Source organism: Salvelinus fontinalis, chromosome 8 (genome assembly GCF_029448725.1).
Source record: "Salvelinus fontinalis isolate EN_2023a chromosome 8, ASM2944872v1, whole genome shotgun sequence".
Taxonomy (NCBI): Eukaryota; Metazoa; Chordata; class Actinopteri; order Salmoniformes; family Salmonidae; genus Salvelinus; species Salvelinus fontinalis.
Window position 1 is genome coordinate 12,613,064 of NC_074672.1, and position 24,125 is coordinate 12,637,188.

The 24,125-nt window shown below is 41.3% G+C and overlaps 2 protein-coding genes across 7 annotated transcripts in view; both read left to right on the top strand.

The window, feature by feature from the left end:
• hoxc5a (homeobox C5a) overlaps positions 1–12,142 on the top strand; it is a 59,463-nt gene extending 47,321 nt beyond the window's left edge. For 5 of the 6 annotated variants that reach the window (XM_055931104.1, XM_055931103.1, XM_055931105.1 and 2 more), the window contains 2 exons: positions 7,856–8,543; positions 10,107–12,142. In XM_055931104.1, coding sequence (XP_055787079.1) covers positions 8,093–8,543; positions 10,107–10,822 — 1,167 coding nt within the window. In that variant the 5' untranslated portion in view covers positions 7,856–8,092 and the 3' untranslated portion in view covers positions 10,823–12,142. The remainder of the gene's footprint in view (positions 1–7,855; positions 8,544–10,106) is intronic. The other variant, XM_055931106.1, reaches the window with a different exon arrangement.
• Positions 12,143–19,202: 7,060 nt separating this feature from the next.
• Positions 19,203–23,595, top strand: LOC129860309 (homeobox protein Hox-A1-like). The gene is made up of 2 exons (XM_055930633.1): positions 19,203–19,500; positions 22,813–23,595. The coding sequence occupies exon 2, from the start codon at positions 22,818–22,820 to the stop codon at positions 23,172–23,174; it is 357 nt and encodes a 118-aa protein (XP_055786608.1). The 5' UTR covers positions 19,203–19,500; positions 22,813–22,817; the 3' UTR covers positions 23,175–23,595.
• Positions 23,596–24,125: the final 530 nt, after the last annotated feature.

Here is a 24,125-nt window from a genome sequence, read left to right on the forward strand (position 1 = left end):
GGAAGACGTCAGAGGAGAAATTTTTTGTTTATCTTGTACTGACGTGAAATAAGACTTATTTCTTTAGCGTGACCGACAACTTCCGGTTTCTGAGATGCGCGTTTTCAGAGGTGGCATTGTCTTTTGTTATGCTGACGTTATGGATGAAAACTATCTCCGTGTCGAAGTTTGTTTGCTACATGTGACCATATCACCGTAATGTATGTTTTTTCAATATAGTTTAATCAGATTATTAGAATTTTTTCGGGAGTTTTGCCGTGTTCCGTTCTTTGAGTTTTTTAACTTTGGGAATTGACCGTGCCAGTCGACCAGTACCCAGGCTGAATGAAGAGGGGAGGTTGCCATTGTGAATGGATTGAACGACTCATCAGGACTAAGGACACCTTGATCAACATTCTGATGAAAGACCAGCAATAGTAAGACCCAATTTACGATGTTATTTCATATATCTGTCGTGCATGTGAACTGGTCGCGCGCGTCCAGCTGGTTTTGGCTGGCCTGGTTATGCTAATTAGCGATACATTTTGTTTTCGCTATAAAACATTTAAAAAATCTGAAATATTGTTTGGATTCACCAGATGTTGGGCTTTCAATGTCTGTACGCTGTGTATTTTTTCTGAAATGTTTTAAGACAAGTAATTAGTTATATAACGTTGGTCTCTGTAATTGTTCTAGCTGCATCAGCACTATATCAGATTGCAGCTGCAATGTAGAACTGTGATTTATACCTGAAAAATGCACATTTAAAAAAAAAAAACTATGCTATACCATAAATATGTTATCAGACTGTCATCTTATAAATTTGTTTGTTGGTTTGTGGCTATCAATATCTTAGTTTAGCCGAATTGGTGATAGCACCTGATGGAGTAAGAAACTGTTGGAGTAAGAAAATGGTGTCTTTTGCTAACGTGTTTAGCTAATAGATTTACATATTTTGTCTTCCCTGTAAAACATTTAAAAAATCTGAAATGGTGGTTTTATTCACAAGATCTGTGTCTTTCATTGGGTGTCTTGGACTTGTGATTTAATGATATTTAGATGCTACTATTTAATTGTGACGCTATGCTAGCGATGCTAATCAGTGTGTGGGGGGGGGGGGGTGCTCCCGGATCCGGGTTAGGTACTCTGTAGAGGTTAAAAGTTAATTTGTGGAATTTCTTTCCTTCTTAGCGTGTTTGAGCCAATTAGTTGTATGTGACAAGGTCGAGGTGGTATACAGAAGATAGCCCTAAAACAGCTCAAATAAGAAAAGAGAAACGACAGTCCATCGTTACTTGAAGACATAAAGGTCAGTCAATCCGGAACATTTCAAGAACTTTTAACATTTATTCAAGTACAGTCGCAAACCATCAAGCGCTATGCTGAAACTGGCTCTCATGAGAACCGCTACAGGAAAGGAGTTACCTCTGCTGAAGAGGATAAGTTCAGATAGGTAGCCTAGGTAGCCTAGTGGTTAGAGCATTTGACTTTTAACCAAAAGGTTACAAGATCAAATCCCTGAGCTGAGAAGGTAAAAAGTCTGTCGTTCTGTCCCTGAACAAGGCAGTTAACCCACTGTTGCTAGACCGTCATTGAAAATAAGAATTTGTTCTTAACTGACTTGCCTAGTTAAATAAAGGTTAAAAAATTAGAGTTACCAGCCTCAGAAATTGTAGCCCAAATAAATGCTTCACAGAGTTCAAGTAACAGACACATCTCAACATCAACTGTTCAGAGGAGTCTGTGTGAATCAGGTGTTAATGGTTGAATTTCTGCAAAGAAACCACTACTAAAGGACACCAATAAGAAAAAGAGACTTGCTTGGGCCAAGAACCAAGAGCAATGGACTTTGGGACTGGTGAAAATCTGTCCTTTGGTCTAATGAGTCCAAATTTGAGATTTTTGGTTCCAACCACCGTGTCTTTGTGAGACGCAGAGTAGGTCAACGGATGATCTCTGCATGTGTAGTTACCACCGTGAAGCATGGAGGAGGTATGATGGTGTGGGGGTGCTTTGCTGGTGACACTCTCTGTGATTTATATAGAATTCAAGGCATACTTGACCAGCATGTGGCTACCACAGCATTCTGCAGCAATACGCCATCCCATCTGGTTTGCGCTTAGTGAGACAGGACAATGACCCAACACACCTCCAGGCTGTGTAAGGGCTATTTTACCAAGAACTAGAGTGATGGAGTGCTGCATCAGATTACCTGGCCTCCACAATTACCCGACCTCAACCCAATTGAGATGGTTTGGGATGAGTTGGACGGAAAGGAAACGTGTGAAGGAAAAACAGCCAACAAGTGCTCAGCATATGTGGGAGCTCCTTCAAGACTGTTGGAAAAGCATTTAAGGTGAAGCTGGTCGAGAGTATGCCAAGAGTGTGCAAAGCTGTCATCAAGGCAAAGAGTTGCTACTTTGAAGAAGCCAAAATATAAAATATATTCTGGTTTGTTTAACACTTTTTTGGTTACTACATGATTCCATATGTGTTATTTCATAGTTTGATGTCTTCACTATTATTCTACAATGTAGAAAATGGTCAAATCTAAGAAAAACCCTTGAGTGTGTAGATGTGTCTAAACTTTTGACTGGTACTGTATGTCTGCATAGCATTTTGGCTTAATTTTGGCAGATGAACTCATGTTTTAGCTCCTTTTTTCTTCTTCTCTGTAATGAGTCATGAAGATAACCCAGTGGCTAAGGAGTTGGACCTATGGCAGGAGCTGGACCTGTGGCACGAAAGGTGGCCGGCTCGAATCCTGGGCTGGGCGCTGATTTGAAAAACGGCAGAATTTATCTGACAACTGGAGGGCTGCTGGGTTCACAGCCTCAAAACAATACCCTACTGTTGTGCCCCACACTATGCTCTCTGTCAAGGGGAGCTGCGTAAACCTGTGTTTATCTCCACTGTACAGTTGAAGTCGGAAGTTTACATACACCTTAGCCAAATACATTTAAACTCAGTTATTCACAAATAAAGACATTTAATCCTAGTAAAAATTCCCTGTCTTATGTCAGTTAGGATCACCACAGCTTCCCACAATCAGTTGGGTGGTTTTTGGCCCATTCCTCCTGACAGAGCTGTTGTAACTAAGTCAGGTTTGTAGGCCTACTTGCTTGCACACGCTTTTCAGGTCTGCCCACAAATGTTCAATACCTTGACTTTGTTGTCCTTAAGCCATTTTGCCACAACTTTGGAAATATGCTTGGGGTCATTGTTCATTTGGAAGACCCATTTGCGACCAAGCTTTAACTTCCTGACTGATGTCTTGAGATGTTGCTTCAATATATCCACATAATTTCCCTTCCTCTTGATGCCATCCATTTTGTGAAGTGCACCGGTCCCTCCTGCAGCAAAGCACCCCCACAACATAATGCTGCCACCCTCGTGCTTCACAGTTGGGATGATGTTCTTCGGCTTGCAAGCCTCCCCCTTTTTCCTCCAAACTGAACGATGGTCATTACGGCCAAACAGTTCTATTTTTGTTTCATCAGACCAGAGGACATTTCTCCAAAAAGTACGATCTTTGTCCCCATGTGCATTTGCAAACCGTAGTCTGGCTTTTTTCTGGCGGTTTTGGAGCAGTGGCTTCTTCCTTGCTGAGCGGCCTTTCAGGTTATGTCGATACAGAACTCGTTTTACTATGGATATAGATACTTTTGTACCTGTTTCCTCCAGCATCTTCACAAGGTCCTTTGCTGTTGTTCTGGGATTGATTTGCACTTTTTGCACCAAAGTACGTTCATCTCTAGGAGACAGAACGCGTCTCCTTCCTGAGTGATATTGCGGCTGCGTGATCCCATGGTGTTTATACTTGCGTACTATTGTTTGTACAGATGAACGTGGTACCTTCGGGCTTTTGGAAATTTCTCCCAAGGATAAACCAGACTTGTGGAGGTCTACAATTTTTCTTCTGAGAACTTGGGCAGATTTCTTTAGATTTTCCCATGATGTCAAGCAAAAAGGCACTGAGTTTGAAGGTAGGCCTTGCAATACATCCACAGGTACACCTCCAATTGACTCAAATGATGTCAATTAGCCTATCTGAAGCTTCTAAAGCCATGACATAATTTTCTGGAATTTTCCAAGCTGTTTAAAGGCACAGTCAATTTAGTGTATGTAAACTTCTGATCCACTGGAATTGTGATACAGTGAATTATAAGTGAAATAATCTGTCTGTAAACAATTGTTGGAAAAATTACTTGTGTCATGCACAAAGTAGATGTCCTAACTGACTTGCCAAAACTATAGTTTATTAACAAGAAATTTGTGGAGTGGTTGAAAAACGAGTTTTAATGACTCCAACCTAAGTGTATGTTAACTTCCGACTTCAACTGTATGTGTGAGGTTTGGGGGTTGAGAAGGGAGCAGGCGACACATTTTTTATGTTCACTCTAACTAATGGATATTTTATTGTATTGTATTGTAAAGAAGTCAGCCAGAGTTGACTTAGGCCATCATTCAAACGAAGTGATACCTGCCTGGCCACCAATGCATCTTTCCAAACTATGTTTGCAAATAATGACAATACATTCTAAAAACTATGCTGGTATACTTTTGTGCTTTATTTAATTGTTTATTATATTATATTCTTAGCTCAAAATATTGCAGTTTAATGGTAGTAGCCATAATTCATAAATGACACCAATGCAGGGTTCTATAAGGAACCGTTTTTTCTACGTGTATTGCATGTAAATGGCCTATTCATATAGGTCAAGACATTAGCACATGTTTTGGAAATTGACAATGTGTGTCTTCTACTTTTCCTCATGTGTGAAGTGTGCAGTGCTCAGCAAAGTCTCCGGTCCTTTCATTTCACTCTGAATTGTTTACAGAAATGTAGGGCACCGGGCCAATAAATCTCCCGCGTGCTCTGCCGAGACAGGTCCATTTGTATACACCGTTTTAACCGACAACATCCTCTGCCCATTAACGTCCTTCCACGAGCTCTCTGTCTCCTCTTCTCTGCCCGACTCGAGCTCTGTCCGCCGAAAATACATCATTGGCATGGATGCTTTTTTGTTGAGAAGAGCAGTGTAGAGAACAGTGTTTTTGGAACAAAGGGGTTAGGAATTTTGCTGCAAGTGCTAGGCCTACATGGTAGCCATGTGCTATATGCTGTGAGTTAAGATATATTGTATGTTAAAATCCTCAATCGTTACGAAACTTGTTCAATGTTTCCTCGGCTGTTTGTGTCAGCCACCAAGCCAAGAAGAAGGGCTTGACACGCAGAGGGACTGGCGCGCGCTTTTGTGCAGACAGAGAAAAATGATTTATTGCCACTTGGGCGGTTCAACCAGAGTTCACGGAGAATCGTGGTGTATGCGCACGGAGGAGCTAAATTATGTTCTTGCTGAGATAGTATATCACAGATTTTATTCTATATCCAACACAGCCCAGTGTTCAACGATTTGAAACAAAGAAAACAAACGGAATTGAATTCCTTTACTCTCGATTCTCATTTCCAGCTAAATTTAGTGCCTGACGTTACAGGTACACAATATGATGATGGTAATAATAATAATAATAATAATAATCATCATCATCATGTTATCCTTATAATTTTCCTGATCCTAATACTGTACTGAGTATGTGTAGCCTATATATCGAAATTGATCATGGGTGAGGGAAATTAAAAAGTGGATTAAATGCACATGAAGCTCAAATAGGCCTGTTGAGTTCCTTTATTACTATCTGTATCTCAGGTTGGAATGAATCGTCTCTCATTCACCGCACTCTCCAACCAAGTCATATTACATGTCGCCTAAATGGCACCAATGCGAACCCTGCTATGTGCCCACTGAATGCCTCTATCTGACAAGCTCTGTGACAGCAATTCACTGTACTCTAAATAACAAATCGTTCTTAAAACAAGAATGATTTGGGGAAAACTATTGGAAAGGTTAATTAAGGGAATGAGGAGTGTCTTCTGATAAGCTCCCTCTAATAAACGCAGTATAACTTGCCTGTTTAATTGTGCACAGTATACTAGGCATACCAGTTTCAAATGAAATGGCTAGAGGTAGCTTATTTTAATGTAGGCCTAATATTGTAAATAAATGCAAGTATGTGTTATTTTTTGTATGTGCACACGTCTTATTGTTAACGTTTAAGAGATGGTCTTCTTATTTGTCCCAATCTCCTTAATTATTCTGGAAAGGCTCTCATTCCTATGAGGCTGTGCACATTACTAGGATATGACTATGACCCATAACTCGATTTAGCTGAAATTCAAGTGGAGTATTTTGTTTATCCTGATTATCCTTGCTCTCCATGAACATTTGATGTTGTCGGAAATCCTATCTCTACCCGCGTGCTATTCTTGTTGTTCTATTATTCTAAATGATGTCCTTTAATCGTTTTAGCCTACAATATTGAGAACATGATACGCTCATGTTCATGTTCAAATAACTTATTGGAGTGAGTGTGTGACGTGTGAATGGAGGACATGAATCAGGGAGTGAGGTTACCCTTGTGGCGAGGCTAGAAGGAGGGTAAACGGAAGAGGGATTAAATCAGAGTGGTGCTGTGAAGATGCTGGGTCGTCCCGGCTAGGCGATCCAGAGTGCATCATCCATCACCGTGCTGCTGGAAGGATTCTCCTCAACAGATTTGTTGTATTATATTATAGAAATACTAGTGAAAATATATTATTGTAGGCCTAGAATCGAATCAACATTTTGAGATAATATCATCCTTAGTCCACGTCCACTTTAAAGCCACCAGAGCCCTATCTCTACATGGCTCTGTTGTAGACCATGCTCGTTTGGGTAGGGTATTTAAGGCTAGCTATATAGTCTATTTTTTATAATAATATTTACATGTTGCCTAAATATTAGTGCAACATCACACCTCCAAATTACCCTGAAGTCCACAGGCTATTGCTTTGGTGTTAGCGTTGAGTTCGTATAACGTACAGTAGCCCAGCCAGTCATTTGCCTCCCTCTTTGTCTATCCGTCCATACACACGGGTTTTATCAATCGGGAAATACTCTGTAATATAAATGTTGTTTGGCAGAGCCAAAAACACATCCACGTGGATAGTGATTAGTAATCGCAGGTAGCCAGACATTTGAGGTAAAAAATACTATTATTTTCTATATTCTTCTGTGGTCTTCTCGTTCTCTTTGTGTGGCAGTGATTGTCAAAACCCTTTGTTTGACCACTCCCATTGACTCTATTCGAATCTGTTCTAAGTCCTTTATCTAACTAGATAAGTGCACTACTAACTCGGATAGTTCCCTCGCTGAGTGTATTATCATGCAACCACTATGAACTGAATGCATATTCACAAGCAAATAGAATAAAGTAAATAGACAAAAGTAGATTTTAAGCCCAAGCTTTGAAATATCCAGAGGAATACCATTCACAGTGGTTGGTCCTCTTTTTTAATATAGTAATAACACTTCAACAAACAGCACACTCATGTTACAACAACACATTCACGGAAATTACACATTTAGTCAAATGTAATTTTTTGTATATCTTGCGATAGTATTGATATTATCCAACTAGGCTAACATATCACTTATTCAATTTTTTCCAACAAGGAGCATTTATATAACCTACCAGGAAAGTTTAAAAAACGATGCAACTTTCATTGCGCTGGATTTCCATTCGACTTCTTCCCACATCTGGTACTCTGTAAATAAAAAACTAATAGATATTTAGTTCCAAATGATGCGTTCAGTGCGTGCCTCTTTTTCTCTCTCTCTCTCCCTCTCTCTCTCTCTCTCTCTCTCTCTCTCTCTCTCTCTCTAGCTCACTCTCTCTCCCTCCATCTTCCACTCTCTCGCGTTCTAAAACTGCATACATACACTGCTAGTCCTCTCATACTTTTCATACACTAATTAGTTGTTTTCATCCATAGGTGAAGAAACCCGTGCTTTTTGCAATGCTGCCTGAAGAATCGGAGCGGGTTCCTCCAGCGCGATTAAGTTCCTTTCGGACGGTTTGCAACTCCAGCGCGCGACTATTGGAGGACGGCCCCACGTGACTTCACGGTTTACCCCTCTGGTAATATTATTCAATACAGTCTTAAAGCTTATTCAAAGTCTTTTGCATAAAGCTTTTACATTTACGTTCCTTGTAAAGCTATATATTTAACATGCAAAAGTGCATACCTTCCCAACATTCAGGGCGTACCCATAGTTCTATTTATCAGAGTGAATTTGATGAAGTGCACCCTGCTAGGTCTATGGACCAGCACCAGTCCCTTCTCCCATGTCATCTACAGGACGAACACAACACTGCAACCGAACCTGCTGGATACGGCACCGGACACAGTGAAGGAGGCCACGCGCCACAATTCCGAGAGATTCCACTCTTCCAGCGTTCAGTCACCTCTTCTGCTTGTGTCAGCTGTACGCCGTACCCGACTGACCCGTTATGGGGCACCCTGGACCCGGTGGATACCCGCCATGCCAAGGGCAAAGCAGTCGTCAGAGGCAAGAGGTGCAGTGCATCCACTTACTTCCTCTCACCGAGGCATCTCTTCCCCTGGATGAGAGAAACTCGGCATGACCTAAACCAGAGTGCATCTGACTCCAACGAATTAGGTAAATATAATATCATATTTTAATATAGTACATTGTCATAATGATGAATGTGCATATGACTGCCCATATTACCCTAGCCTATATCTGCATTTACCTAGTCTTCAAACGTATTTTTTCAGAACATGGCACACCTTATAATTTTGGTGCCAAAAGGACATTTGTGAGTTATGACTTGCTCACATATTAACATAGAAATAATAAGTATTAGGCAATAATTCTTGTTTTAACCTTTGTTGACATAATTTAGAGTTTAGATGTGACCAGAATTATGCTAGACCTACACTTTTAGAAAAAAGGGTGCTATTTAGAACCTAAAGGGGTTCTTCAGCTGTCACCACAGGAGAACCCTTTGAAGAACCCTTTTTGGTTCCAGGTAGAACTCTTTTTCACAGAGAGTTCCATGTAGAACCCTTTTTCACAGAGGGTTCTACATGGAACCCAAAAGAGTTCTACCTGTAACCAAAAAGGGTTCTACCTGGAACCAAAAATGGTTCTCCCACCCTCCTTTTCTAAGAGTGTATATACACATATATATATATTTGTGTTACATTTGAAGAAATTTGAATAATACGTTTGAACAACTCCTTATGTTAGTTCTCAATTCTATCACACACGATAATTTCCTCCTAAGTAGGTCAGATATCCAGGTGTAAACTGGGACTTTAAACCCTGAATACAATAGCTACTGACAGAATTGTTGTGGCACATCTGACACTCTGAAGGTGGTTGTTTCCAGTGGTGGTCCCAAGGCACTCTTTAAGTGATTGAGTTGACAGGTACACCACTGCCGTGTGTAGATTTGATTAATGCGTATGTAAGACGATTCCCTTAGACCAACTTTCTCAAAACACCCTCATCTGAGACAAGCTGTAACTGGTGTTATGTCTCAGACACTTGCAGTACATTATCAGCAAGGTATAGATCTGTTTCTCTCTTAGGCCCATGGGACAGGTCTCTCTTGGGTTAGTCATGAACCCAAAGCAATTGATGCAATTAAGGAGAGAAGAAAGCTTTGAAAGAAACACATGTAGCCCTTTCCTGCAGTCAATGATCAAAAGTGCCCTCTTTGGTGACATGAGTGGAATGTTATAAATATTTATCATAATTTCCTCATTAATAAAAAACTTTTTTTTTAAACAACAGAAATCCGGTGGTTTCTATGTCAAATGGTTTTGTTATATTTCAGGCTTCTGTGATGTATATAAAGTGTAATATTGGGATGCAAACTCAAAATGTAATTTATTTCAACTCTATATCTGACATGGTACAGGTGTCTTCTTTTCTTCAGTCCATAACCATGTGTGTGAGGTGTGTACTTTTGTTTCAAAGTAGAAGTGTTTAAGACTATCAAGAAACACTGTGTGACCCTGATTTAGCCCACTGCAGTAAAAGGTTAATTGACTCCAGAAAAAACACTTTATCCCAGGACACTTTACATGATGCCTATTAGGATTCCTAAGTCCCTCAGTTAAGCTTTCCCTTTTTGCGGAAGCTCGCCTGGGTGCCCGCTTGCTGACTTTTAAATGACTGCTCCTTTACATGTTCCTTTTGTCATTTCCCCAGGTGATTCAGTGTGCAGTCGTAACGAGGCTGGTGGTCTCCCAAGTAGAGGAAGAGATGGAGGGCGAGACGGAGACAGAGGTAGAGACGGAGGGAGGCGAGCGAGGACGGCGTTCACCAGTACTCAGCTAGTGGAGCTGGAAAAGGAGTTTCACTTCAGCCCCTACCTATGTCGACCACGCAGGCTGGAGATGGCTGCGGGCCTGAGGCTCACTGACCGGCAGATCAAGATCTGGTTCCAGAACCGACGCATGAAATACAAGAAGGATCATAAGGAGGACAGAGGGACAGCGACTGAGACACCGTCGCCGTCCCTCTCTACCACCACACACATGCCATCCCTCAGCCCAAGGTCCTCTGTTGGAGTTGGGTACTCAGGATTCAGAAGTGCTTGTCTGGTGAGAGGGATTCGATCTCCAAACCTTCTCCTCGTTAATTATGATCGTACCCCTGCGTCGGGTTCTCACAGTAAGGCCAACACCAGTGACTGTTTATGTGTTACTCCCATGGACCTTCCCCAGCTCACCACCGGAACTGCGCCTGCCTCTGATAGTCTGCAGTCAGCCCTTACGGTTGTAGACAGCGGATGTTTGTGCACAGGTCTCTCCAAACTCGCCCCAGGGCACCTATCATCTTATGTTGACAGTGACATCAGTGCATATTTCAGATGTAGAGGATGCCTCTTCGACCTAGAACCCCCTACACTTACTCACCTGTAAGAGCAGGCCTATGCCACAAACCTAAACACCTAGACCTTCAGTAATATGTGTGTGTATAGGTGGTCAATTCAATCAAACCAGCATTGTGGAGGCTAGCTTTCTTTCAATTTTCTGATAGTGGCTCACTGAAGAATGCAGATTTATTACCTATAGGGTTTCCAGTATCCTTATAGGTTTATAGTCCAAAAGCGACCACTACTGCCCCCTCTGTTGCTGTTACACCTTGTGGCAAAATGTTATCTTTTTATCAAAATTGACATGATTTACATTAGCAAAGAAAATCCTCAAAGACATTCTGCTACTGTTTTGCATGTCAAATGCATGTTTTGAACACATTATCAATCAATTTTGTATTTCCATGTGTCATGTAATTGGCTTGTGCTTGTCGTCTATTTAAATCAGAGAGAAAGGAATTTTACTTTGCGGTATAGGTATCACGTGTTATGTTATGATCACGTAAGGATCCTGATGAAGACAGTTTGTCTGTCGAAACGTCGGTTATTCAATTATTGCATCTGAGCTCCTAGAGTGTGAGGCTCTCCTTTTCTTTTTCAAGTGTTCTACTCCGCTAGCCAGCACCTCGCCTAAACAGGTGTGCGTTTCTTTCGCCTCCAGAATGATCCTGTAAGTAGCGTAACGTACTAGCGATCAGTTTTGTTTTTTCAAGAGCTCCTAATGTGTCAAATAATTGTGGCGGCCATATCTGTAAATCAGAGAGAAAGGAATTTGACTTCTGCTGTAGGTGTCATGTGTTAGGCCATGTTTTGTGTTCTTATCATTAAATAGCTGTTCGTTTGTGTAAGTTGTGTAAGTGTGAAAATACAGAAGCATATGTTCATATTGAATGAAGTTCTATTTTTGTTATATATGTGTTTGTGTTGAAGCTAGAATCCTTCGTTAAAACAATATCAACATGTCTCCCTGTCCCTGTTTCGCTAAAAAGCTAAGGGATGAGGCTGGAGAAATGTAACCCCTCTCAAATTCACAGACAGCGCTATGGATGCAAGGACGGACCATCCGTGATTTCAAATGTATAGTTTTAACCATGTTTTGAGGCTATACAGTGTTTGTTTACATTTACATTGTTGACAAACATTGGCGTAAAACAAGCTTATATTTTGTGTTCTGATGGGGTACGACTGTTGAACTAAGCTCATGAGGCATTTATAAGTTATATTCTTCAAGAATCAATGGGTATATGTCATTAATCTATAAATTAAAACTGGATGCAGAAACTAAGGATCATAGCTTTTTTTTAAACGTATTTGATACTTTTCTTGATTAATGAGATGTTTAATAAATGCATTTGTGGAAAATCAATCTCAGTGGAATCATTATCTTTATTCATTTCTTATTAGAATGACTTCATTCTCCAACAGCATTTTATTGAGATTAAAGAGCACATTCTACTTCTGGAAAACAAGTTTTGTAATGAAATTAGCCCATACTGTGGAAGAGATTCAATAAAAACTCTGTGATATTATGTTTTCATGTTACACATTCTCTAGGCACCACTTTCCCTGGCTCCTGCCTCCTATTTACCCTACATTAATCATGGAGACAAGGCAGTGTTTCCAGCCGTCCAACCACAGGCTCTCAACCCACTAGACATCTTGACAAGAGCTGGTGCCGCCTCCCTTTCAGTCTAAACCCTCTCCTTTTCAATTGCTTATCTGCAGCAGGGTTGGAGCCCCTTCATTCTCAGAGGATGTGTTTGTTGCATGGCTCAGCACCCTAGTTTACAGCATCTAGTAGGACTATAAGCCACGCTTTCTACTTGTTATTACAGACAGAGAGAGACAGAGAGAGACACAGAGAGAGAGAAAGAGAGAGAGAGACAGACACACAGAGAGAGAGAGAGACAGACAGAGACAGAGAGACAGAGATTATACAGTAAATGCCAGCAGTGTTATCATCAGATATTTATGACCTGGAACCCTATGGCCTTGACAATGCAGTCTGTCTAAGATCAAAGGTACAGTATGATGAAAACAATTGAATCAGGACACAAAACAGAAGATGCATACTCAATATAAATCAGAGAGAGAGAGAGAGAGAGAGAGAGAGAGAGAGAGAGAGAGAGAGAGAGAAAGAAAGAAATAAAGAGAGACAGAGACAGAGAGACAGACAGAGAATAGATTAGAGAGGAGAGAGGAGAGAGAAAACCAACCGGCGAGAGACAGAGAGAGAGAGAGAGAGAGACTAAATTGCAGGCAGCAGTGTTGGATTCTTTGCATTCTTGTGTGTGCTGTGTGAGCAGACGTGATTTATGGTCGTAATACAGAGCATTAAATGAGGCCTGGCCCGGCATCTGAGGAGCTCTGCTTGTTCTGCTCTGCTCCATCCTAAACAGTCAGGTTTTAGACATTAAAAACCAGACACACCACACTAAACCATGCCACTACAAACACTCTCAGTGTCATTGCAGAATATGAAACAGAATCAAGGGTTGAGAATGCATTACATTATACATTCTGGAACTTGAGGTCAGATCCCAGCAGACTAACAATCCAAACCAGATCATAGATGATGTTTTTTGACAATTGGTGGTCACATAAACAAAGACAGACTGCCCATAAAACGTTTAATGTGAGATCATTCTTGGTGACAATTTCTTGTCTGTGTTGTTATATTTTCATTTGGCTTATTTTAGGCCAACAAGTAGGTATTATAGGTATTATAAATGCATTGTGCTCTATTCCTCCGATGATTAACAAGACACTGAACTTCACAGGTGGCCTTTAGCCAATCAAGTACATTTTACAACTGTCAACCTTATCATCCGCCTTTACACTCTCTTTCGCTCTCTCTCCCCCTCCCCCCTCCCTCTCTCCCTTCATCCCTCCACCCTCAGCAGTACGTCACACCGTTCATGCCCCTTTCCAGCTGCTTTTTTTGTTAAGTATCAATTTCCTGTGTCAGCTTTATGGGTTGTATTTATATGTCCGCTCCGTGGTGTGGGACGGAGCGAGGGAAAGCATCACTCAGGTAGATGGATGACAACTCACCTGGTACTGCTCATCCATCTCAGGAATTTGACTTCCTGGTTAGCTAGACAACTGTTACCGTCATATTAAAGCATGCCACTATAAAGATCAATGACGTTTTAAATACATCCCAGTTAAGGATGATCGGTGACAATGAAAAGGTAAAGCCACCGATAAAAGTGTGGCAGTCGAGGGAAGGACAGAGCAAACTGAGAGAGAGTCACTTACTGTACTTCTGCTCTGGTCCTGTGTGGCTCAGTTGGCACTACAGCAATGTTCAAGTCCTAGATGAATCGCATGCTGTACAAATTGCTTTGGTTAAAAGCGTATTCTAATTGGCATTTACAGTATATCTGCCACTAGAACAAATCTGACCGATTAAATGAAATTGTAATCACACCAATCATCAAGGCTAAATGTCAACACGTTGATGGTCATTGAGCGTTCAGAAAGGACAGGAGATACGATGGACAGACCCAATGGCTTTATTATACAGCTTCAATGCATTCTACGGTAAAACCTGAAATTAAAAACGCAGCCCTTTGTGTCACCAAAATTCTTCACCCTTATTCATGTCCACGATAAACGTTTTAAGCTCTAAAAACGTCTAAATGCCATGTGCTGTCTTCTCATTCTCATTCTATTTCCCTGCATTCCTTGCAGTGTGAGACTGAAGACAGAGGCATATGGCAATGTGCTGCTATGATGAACACACACACGACGCGCTCCCGCTTCATGTTGAACCCTGCTCATCTCCCGCCAGTAAGAACTCCGGAAGGAAACAGAGAAGTGTGCACAGCAGCTGGCGAGGAACGGTGATGACGGATGCTTTGTTGTCATGGTGTTTGGGAGACTGCCTGCTGAGCGCCTTGCTGGGCTCCTAGGATTTGTGAAGCATCATACACACATATTCTGGTGGCACACCAGTATCAATATACTCTTGGGAAGTCTGAGTATGCCAAGCTAGCGCTGTAGGCTGTGTATCGCTCTATTATCCTCTCTGTGGGAATGTGGTTACATGCATCTTAGATGAGCCCCTCCCCCGTCCCCCCAATCTCTCCCTCACTATAACGTGGCTCTGTCCCTTGACCTGGAAAAGACCACAACTGAGGTTATGACTGCTGAGTGATCCCCACTGTACAGAGTGCTGAGGGCCTCACCACGTATATCGCCTAGCTGGCTTTTACTGCTCCTGTTTGTCATCTTGTGGACCCCACAGAGATCCCCGCCACTGTATAGGTCGCCCAGCTTTTACCGCTCAGCCCCACACTGCATTAACGGCCGACCGTGACCTCAGGTTGGTGGTGACAGTCATCTGTCATCGCACGGTTAATTCCCAGCGCTCCCAGGGTCGAGAGATGACAAATAATGAGTCTGTGACGGTGTTCCTGGGTTAGACCAGGGCCTCATCGTGTCAGTGTCAGTGTCAGCACCGTCACCACGCTTCAGCCTGCAGCATCATTACCACCACTGTCAGCAAGGTGTGTGTGTGTGTTTGTGTATGACCACTGTCAGTGTGTGTGTGCGTGCGTGCGTGCGTGCGTGCGTGTGTGTGTGTGTGTTTGTGTGTGTGTGTGTGTGCGCGTGAGTGCGTATGTGTGTGTGCGTGTGTGTCCGTGTCAACAGGTTGAGGGGTCCATGCAAACCTATAGGAGATAATCCCATCCATCCAGGCATGGCCACCATGATCCCTGGGCCTCTGCAGCTCAGCTCCTCTTTTGGCGACAGATCAGAGAGATCAGAGACTGGAACAGAAAACAAATGAGCAGCATCAGTCAATCAATATTCTTTCTACCTGCTGTCTGAGATAGACAACCTCACCAATAGCGTTGTTTACCTCACCTCCAATGACAACTATAGAGACAATGACGCCATCAACAAGAGGATGGAGGTATGTGAAAATGTAATATGCATGTTATAAGGGCACATGAAATGGACTGTCCAGGGTACAACAAGGTATTGTAGGTTACCCATCCAGAACAACACGTGGTGTTTGACTTTATCGACAAAATAGCATCTGAGAAGGGTTTTGTAGGAGTGCATAATTTTAATGAGGCATGTGACGCAAAGTCCAAATCTGACATGCACGCAGGATGTTAAATAATGCAGTGAGTTGGTTCATTTATTTTGCAGAGGGAGAGGTTTAGGATGGTGGTATTGGCTGCTGGTTGGTTTCCTTCCAGCTATAAAAAAAGAAGGAAATGTTCTTTCTCCATTCTTAACATTATCCCAGATTGTTTAGCATCATCTGTCCTGGTAAATGTGTCTGTTTTGGGGATACAAGCTGTTGAGATGGAGACGGAGCCAACTCAAGGTTCAGAGGACTTGTTTTACTTCCTAAGGTCAGCGTGATAATATCACTCCTGTTGCCAGGATGTTTACAACCAGGAGTGTGTTTAACAATCTTATTTAAAATATATGCTAATCAAACATATGCCACTGACTGAATATATGCATGGCTGCATATTTATTTATTTATTTTCTGATTATTTAATTCGTTGGTAACTGGGTTTATTAACTTTTTTTAATTAAAGAAGTACGTGTATTTCCATAAAGGGAGAGGAAAGATTCTCATGCTAGTTGTTTTTTTGTTTTTATTATCACACTGCATACCCCCCCCCCCCACTCCCTCTGCTGAAAGCCATTAGAGAAATACAATTTCTAATACCTCCACACAGGTCTTCGATCGACTGCAAACAAATTTATATTCAGGCGGTAAACAGAACGCTGCGGAGATTTATTTATTGAGTGTAGGGGAGAGAAACAAGCTAGCGCGTGAACCCTGGGTAACCTCGCGAGCTGACAACAAGATGGATAAGTTTAGCATGCAAATGCACGGAGGGAAGGGATATATCGCACTCACTCATTCAGCACATCGCTGCCTGTAGAATTCCATTACCTCCCCCAGCTGCGACCGGCTTTCTGGGCTGTTGCCTATAGAATGTTGTATGCTTTTATAGGCCTAAATTGTTGATTATATATCATTGTTTTGTAATTACTATTGTGGAGTTGTGGATAAATATTGTGATCAGGTTAGTGATATGGTCTTTGATGGAAAATAATGTTAAGATGATGATAATAATTCAAACAAAAATTCAGACGCAAATAGAGGTTAGTTATTAACAATAAAACATTATTCATAACAATTTCTCTCCCCTACAATAATAATAATAGCAAAAATGATATGCCTAATAAAACGAATTAATTTAATAATAATAATAATAACAATAAGAATAATAAATGCACGATATTTACTACAAATAATAATCACACAATTTTAAACGGATTACATTTACGCTTGTGAAAATATATATTTTTGTGTATTGTGATGTTGGTGTACCGGTATATGTAATATTACACTATAATCGTAAAGCAGTCAATACTACCCACAAATGTATTTGAAGAAGAACTAAACCAAAGTTCTTCGGATTCACCACCCACCTCAATATCTGGACTCAACAGACATGCTACTTAATTAATAACGTTGTAATTACCTGTATCTCTAAACACAATTCCTTCAGATAATTCCTAATAAAACTGCACGCCTACCTGTAAATGCTGCTTCTTAAAAAAAATGTATGAGCTAATACTAACATTTTTTTCTCACGTTGTGTTATTTTGTTTCTTAACATGTGGCCTAATCTGAATAGATAAAACTTTAATGTAGGCAATTAAACAGGTTTAGCTCTCCTTAAAGTGTAATAAAACGAGGATGAGTGTATTGGCCTATGCACGTAAATGGGAATTATACCGGTCGAACAAAATGTAATGTAAAGGTTGCTGTTCAATTCGCACTGTCACCATTTCCTATGCCATATAATTAAATATGTGCATACAGTTGAATGGCAAGAAGAAGGCCGGCTGTATATATAATATACATGAAGATGGAAATGTGTATCTGAAATAACATCGCTGAGCCTGCATTTGCAATATTGACATCGTTTGATAATTCATAGTTCTATTAGTGTATCTTCCCATTTCATAAAGCTAACTGTAGGGCTATATAATTGTTGATAAGTGGGTCCCTAAACGTGAACGTCCATGTCCATCTGTCTCTCAAATGCAAAACTTTTGGGTTTTGTCCTCGGAGCTATTTTCCTAGTTGTTCGGAGACTAATTACAGATATGCTGCCAGTGAACAGCTCAACAGCCACTGTCACGACCTTTGAACCCATTAAGTGTGCCTTTCACATGACCCTTAGCCCTGCACTGAACGCGGCCACTGCTGCTGAAGAAACCGTCATCGCAGGATAGTTGCGTAAGACCCCAACGCCAATGAATAGACTGTATCCACTTAAGCCTATAGTCTACCTTCCTACTAGTTATTTTTAGGCGTTTTACATTATGTAGGCCTATACTAATGAACGTCTTAGGCCAATATTGGCAAACATTTCAATCCAGGACCTGCAAACAAGTGTTGTTATGGTATTGGCTTGTACCTTAAAAGCAGTTATTGAATAACAGCTATAGGCCTAATCGTTTTGGTAAATGATAACAACATATCTGGCATGATGTATACAGAGTTACAAAGTTGGTAGATGGAGAAGGCCTGCAGCACTGTGCGCGTAAAGAGGAACACACCAATCTGCCGTCATTTTACCTGTGCCTGTTTGAAATATGAGCGGTGACACTGTGATGAATGCAAGACTTCAGAAGCGTTGGTCCATCGTCTCAGTGAACTTTCCTTAATGTAGGCCTACTTGCTCCTCCATATCCCAGTCCTCCATATCCCAGTCATAAAGTGCCACTTTATGTGTCCATCTTACGCGTAAATATTTAAACGGCCCTGTTTGAGAAAATACAGTGACCACGAATGATGGTCTACACTGGCATTGTCTGCTGTACTGGAGTCCATTCATTTGGCCACCCCAAATGAGTCTACAACTTGCTTGGCTTGGCTAATCAGCGTTGTCCCGGATGGATGACAGAGATGTCCAGCTATTGGCCAAGACCAAGAGGGCACGTCATCTCCATCAGTCAGAGATCGACTTTCTCCAGGGCATGCCCATCTGACTGTCCATGCATGGTCGCTGTCTTGATCCATCCATGCGTTGTTGGGTGTTAGCTATAGCTACCTGTCCATGCGTTCTACGACCGTTTGACCGGTCCAACGATTATTCGTGGGTGAATTCATATCAAGAGTTAGCGTGTAATGGGGAGGGTAGCAGGGGGCTACCGACCTGGGGAGGTCAGGATACGGGACTTGGACCAGATAACTTCTCCTGAAGTTAGGGCTGGCAACTAATGAAAAACTTCAGCAGAGATTGGCAGGGAATATTAATTGCAACACAGTTACCCATCTTTTTCCGAAGCCAGTTCTGAAACAGACTGCACGGAAAGTCAGCTCCGGGTCTGCTCAGGCTCGAGCAGCCCTCCCTTAACACAGAGTCAGGGCTTTTCCACCACGCCACCGGCTTGCCTTCCGCTACTCTCGTCTCCCTCCTGGCTCACGAGCACGACTTCCCGGACTTGGATACTCCTCTTCCACACACAACACCGCGACTGTGGCGCTGGCGCACTCCGAATTCGGGTGTATAAATGCACACGTTCAAATCTACACTCATGGTGGGCCTAAGATTCACTTTGCTGCTGTGAACAGTGGCTCTCACTCGGACCCCAATGTACCTGAACTAAGTCACTCGAGCAAAACTTTTGAGTGGACGAAAGTAAAGAGAAGTCACCCTCGGACGGGTAAGTTTTGGACATGTCGTTCACGTTCCCGTTTGGAAAGACGGCAGCTATCTTATTGACCAAATCATATGTAAAACTTTTCATTTGCTCTTGATAAGAAAACCAATTGCAAGTCTTAAACGATGTGTGAGTACTGTATCATTAGTTATCAATTCGTTTCTACATCTACATTTAACGTTTGGTAAACCGTTATTGATTACTCCTCATATGTTGAAAAGTAGTCTGCAACAGATGTGCCATATTCTCAAATCGGCTACTGTTTGTAGGACAGTGGTGTGCTGTGAGAAGGTATAAGCTAGGCTACTGTTTGTAGGACAGTGCTGTGCTGTGAGAAGGTATAAGCTAGGCTACTGTAGACTAATGCACAACAGGCAAAACAATTTTGACGTGTTTTTGTGCATAGCTGAAGTCGGTCAAAATGATCAACTACAAGACAAGTATTTATTTGCATTCATGTAGCCTATTGCACCAAATGGCTTCAGAAATAAATACATAATTGCGAATGAACTTTTAACACAAGTTAATAGGCTATAAAATATGAATAGTATAACTGAGCACTTATAATTCCTGAATCAATCAACCACAATAACCATACAGTAAGTGACATTTTACCTACGTATTCATCAATTCTACCCAGATTGGAAAAATTGGGATGGACTGGGGAAAAGGCAGAGAACGCTGGGCCAGGTGTAGTGGGGTTATACACAGTATAGGCCTGCCTCTCTGTACCTATTGGGGCACAGAAAAGGATGGAAATATTTCTAGAAAATAATAGAATCGTTTAATTCTATCCACTTGTGCCTTTCTTTAATTTGCATCACTGTGTTCTGGAAAGGCAGTGGGACCTGAGTTCAAGTGTGCACAGGTAAGTTTAGCCAAGCTCACTCCCCAAAAACGTTAGAGCTCTCTGCCTATTGATTATCTGTCGGTATAGTAATGAGAGCCTTGTGTATTGATCTCAATGCCAAGCACCTTTACGTGTTCACCTTTTGACCATGATCATAGTCGCGTATAGTCCACCAACCACACATCGGTCTTTACTGTGCATTCAGCATATACTTTCTGGTTTCGTAGAAATGAGATCGTACTTACTAAAAAGTCCCGTAGAATACTTGCAGTTTCTTGACTTTGCCCATTGAAAGTAATGTATCATGTTTAAAACGACCAATAATCCTTCTGTGTGACCCCGATTTAGCCCACTGCAGTAAATGGTTAATCAAAGATGGCATGCCTTCTTTGTTACCTGTCTCGGAGACATCTACAATACAACAATTTCTCATCCAATATGTCTTGATTTATATTGATTGTTTTTGTTGCTTGCCAGGACTAGTATCCATGTCCTCTAGCCAGCGTTTGTATTTTACTGTCTGATGGCTTTAAGCTATCATACAAACAGCTGGGTAGATATAGTATAGACATAGTATCATAAGAATGATTCTCAGGGTTGGAGCATATCTCATTAGTGCTACATTCTTACCAGTAGTATGATTAGTGAAAGCAGCAGCAACGTTTTTTTCTGGAGGGTGTATTGTCTTGGCACGAAAACAAAGCATCTCTATATTCTCTCATGCATAAAGGCCTCCATACAACCCGTTTGTAAGTTGATCTGCTGGTACAGTGTATATACTCCCAGTGCGTCATTCTTCAATTATGCTCTGACAGCACCTGAATTACTGTGGGCAGGATGCCCAGGTGTCTGAGGCAATGTGTATTGATCCTTTCCCTCTCCCTCTCCCTCTCTCTCTCTCTCTCTCTCTCTCTCTCTCTCTCTCTCTCTCTCTCTCTCTCTCTCTCTCTCTCTCTCTCTCTCTCTCTCTCTCTCTCTCTCTCTCTCTCTCTCTCTCTCTCTCTCTCTCTCTCTCTCTCTCTCTCTCTCTCTCTCTGTCTCGCTCTCTCTCGCTCTCTCTGTCTCGCTCTCTCTCTCTCTCTGTTTCTGTCTCTCCTTGGCTGGGAATACTTTGCCTCAGCGGCTTGCCCTGGCTTTGCTGGCTGGCTATTTTTAAAGCGTGCAAGTCATTCCTCAAATATTTTCAGTTTGATTCTTTATTCCTCCTGGCCAGCATCAATTCTATTATATTAGAAGTCATTCATCAGAATGTACAAGTGATGTTCTATTCCTGAGAGCCCAGGTGCTTCATTACTTACTGTATTGTTTGGTCTGTGTTGGCCTCTTCATAGTCACCATGTATTGTTTGGTCTGTGTTGGCCTCTTCATAGTCACCATGTATTGTTTGGTCTGTGTTGGCCTCTTCAAAGTCACCAAAGGCTCTTTTTTTAGGTTATAGTTTAGGTAAACCGCTTCTTGACATTCTCCTTTGTCTAAAACATGGATGTCAAGACTTATCCTATGAGCTGACGTGTCTAAAAAGCCTCTTTCTTCATAGCCTCTTCATTCCCATACCTTTCCTATGAATTATGATAGAAGTTATTACATCCAATACCTGGCCTTATTGAGTCCATGGTACAGTACGGATACAGTACCAGTCATTTGACTCAATCATGAAGAAATACAGATAGCCACCTATAATGACCATAGACAGATACCATGATGGGGTTGGTATCTCCATCACTGATGGACAACAATGTGTTATAGTGTTCAATTATTTCTGAGGAAATTGTAGACATACTTTTTTTCAAACAATCCAACACCTTTAATCAGTGTTTACAAATACTGGTCCCGGAGACCCAAAGCGGGGCACGTTTTTGTTTTTACTCTAGCTGATTAAAATGATCAAGTCATCATTCATGTTTTATGATTTGAAAAAGGTGTGCAGTGCTAAGGCAAAAAAATATATTGTGCTCTGCATTAGGGCTCCAGGACCAGAATTACGAAACATTCCAGGCTTGGGATATACCTGAATGTACAAAGTAGTCATGCCAATTTCATCACACCTACTCTAGTCCCGAGGTTTTAGTGAGTCAGCTGTTTAAGCCTGGTTTTAGTCCAGTGTTCAGTGTGTGATTAGTGCAAAAGCCATGACGGTTACTTATCCATGTCTCAGAACCATAGCTGAATCTTGGGCACTGCAACATAAATGTGACTATTTAGGGCCACGTTTTTTATTCCTCATTGCCATCCAGTGTATTGATCTCAATACAGATACACATAACCAATTAACTTAATGAATATATTGAATATATGTTTTATAAGTCATTGTGTAATTACTTTAACACCCCTGAAACCTTCATTCATCTCTTTCATTAGCTAAGAATACTTTATGTTGCAGCCAGTGTGTGCTCCATGGTCAGTTTCAGAAACACCTTTATGCTCCTTATAATAATGCTATACTTGTGTTTTAACTGTCTTTTCAGCCAAGATGCACATGGCCTGTGGATTGAGTATAGTTTCACGGGGGTCAGTATGGACAGAGGAGGTGGAGGTAACCACCGATGGGCACCATCTTACTGCTAACCGGGTACCAAGGACAAACTTCACCACAAAACAGCTCACGGAGCTCGAGAAGCATTTCCACTTCAACAAGTACTTGACGCGGGCCAGACGACTGGATATCTCGAACGCCCTGCAGCTGATCGAGACGCAGGTGAAGATTTGGTTCCAGAACCGGCTCATGAAACATAATAAATTAACGCGCGAGGGCCTTCTTCTCCCCGTGGCCCCTTTGGGGTCCTCGAGATGCCCAGAAAGCTCACGCTCCAACAACTTGGACACCTGACCTGACCTCGTGCTCTCCCAAACATCCACTAGCAGAGGACCTGTCTCGTGCGTTACAAAACAAGGTGTGTAGGCCTAAAAATAGTGACACCAACCTTCAGCTGGTTTGATTCTCCGTTTGGAGGAATTTTAGTTAGCCTAACATGTTGTTTTGCACGAAAACCACGAAGCAGGGTAAGTTTTGTGAACTCGAATGATTTATTGTAAATGTTTGACTCGGTGATTCTTAAATGCAGAGGCGCACATATTTATTTTCTGTATTTATTGAACCATTATTTTACGAGGCAATATAAGCCTACCTGAGACCTTTAATTGGAGTAGGCTATTTGACTTGTTCTCCGGTGTCAGCTGTAGTAATATAATGATTAAGGCACTTTATGAGTTTATACCAAATAACATGAGTTTAATCAGACATAACTATTATTATAATATGTATTATATGTATTTGTTTATTTATTGAGTTGTTATTTATTATAAATTAGCATACATGTCATTAAAGCGGCATTACAATCATTTTGTGGCCAGCTCTTTTTTCGGGAACAGCCTACCTGAAATGTTCTTGACTAAAAAGTATGTATATTTCTGTCAGGGGTTGTCACAAATTTGGGATAAATGAACAGTTATTCGAGTTATATTTATTATTCCGTTTAGATTTTTCATGTTCTTGAATATGAAACATTCTTGATTTTATCTTTCCACCTCTATTCAACATTGTTGTGCTCTTCTCTTCATCTTTCTTTATCTCCTGTTTCACTCTTTTTGTTTCTATCCGTTAATGGTTTGAATTATACCGCGAGTGCCAAGGGATTCATTTGGCAATTGACTGATAGATTTATTGACTAACAGGTTTAGTGTATTGATCAACGTTAATCCGACCATTTGAATCAAACATTTGAACCCATTTCAACGGAACTGTAAATGCTAATTAATTGTACAAACCTTTTTCCTTAAC

What these genes read in the sequence shown, in the direction of transcription:
- LOC129860309 (XM_055930633.1), top strand. Translation starts at nt 22,818, where the DNA reads ATGCACATGGCCTGTGGATTGAGTATAGTTTCACGGGGGTCAGTATGG.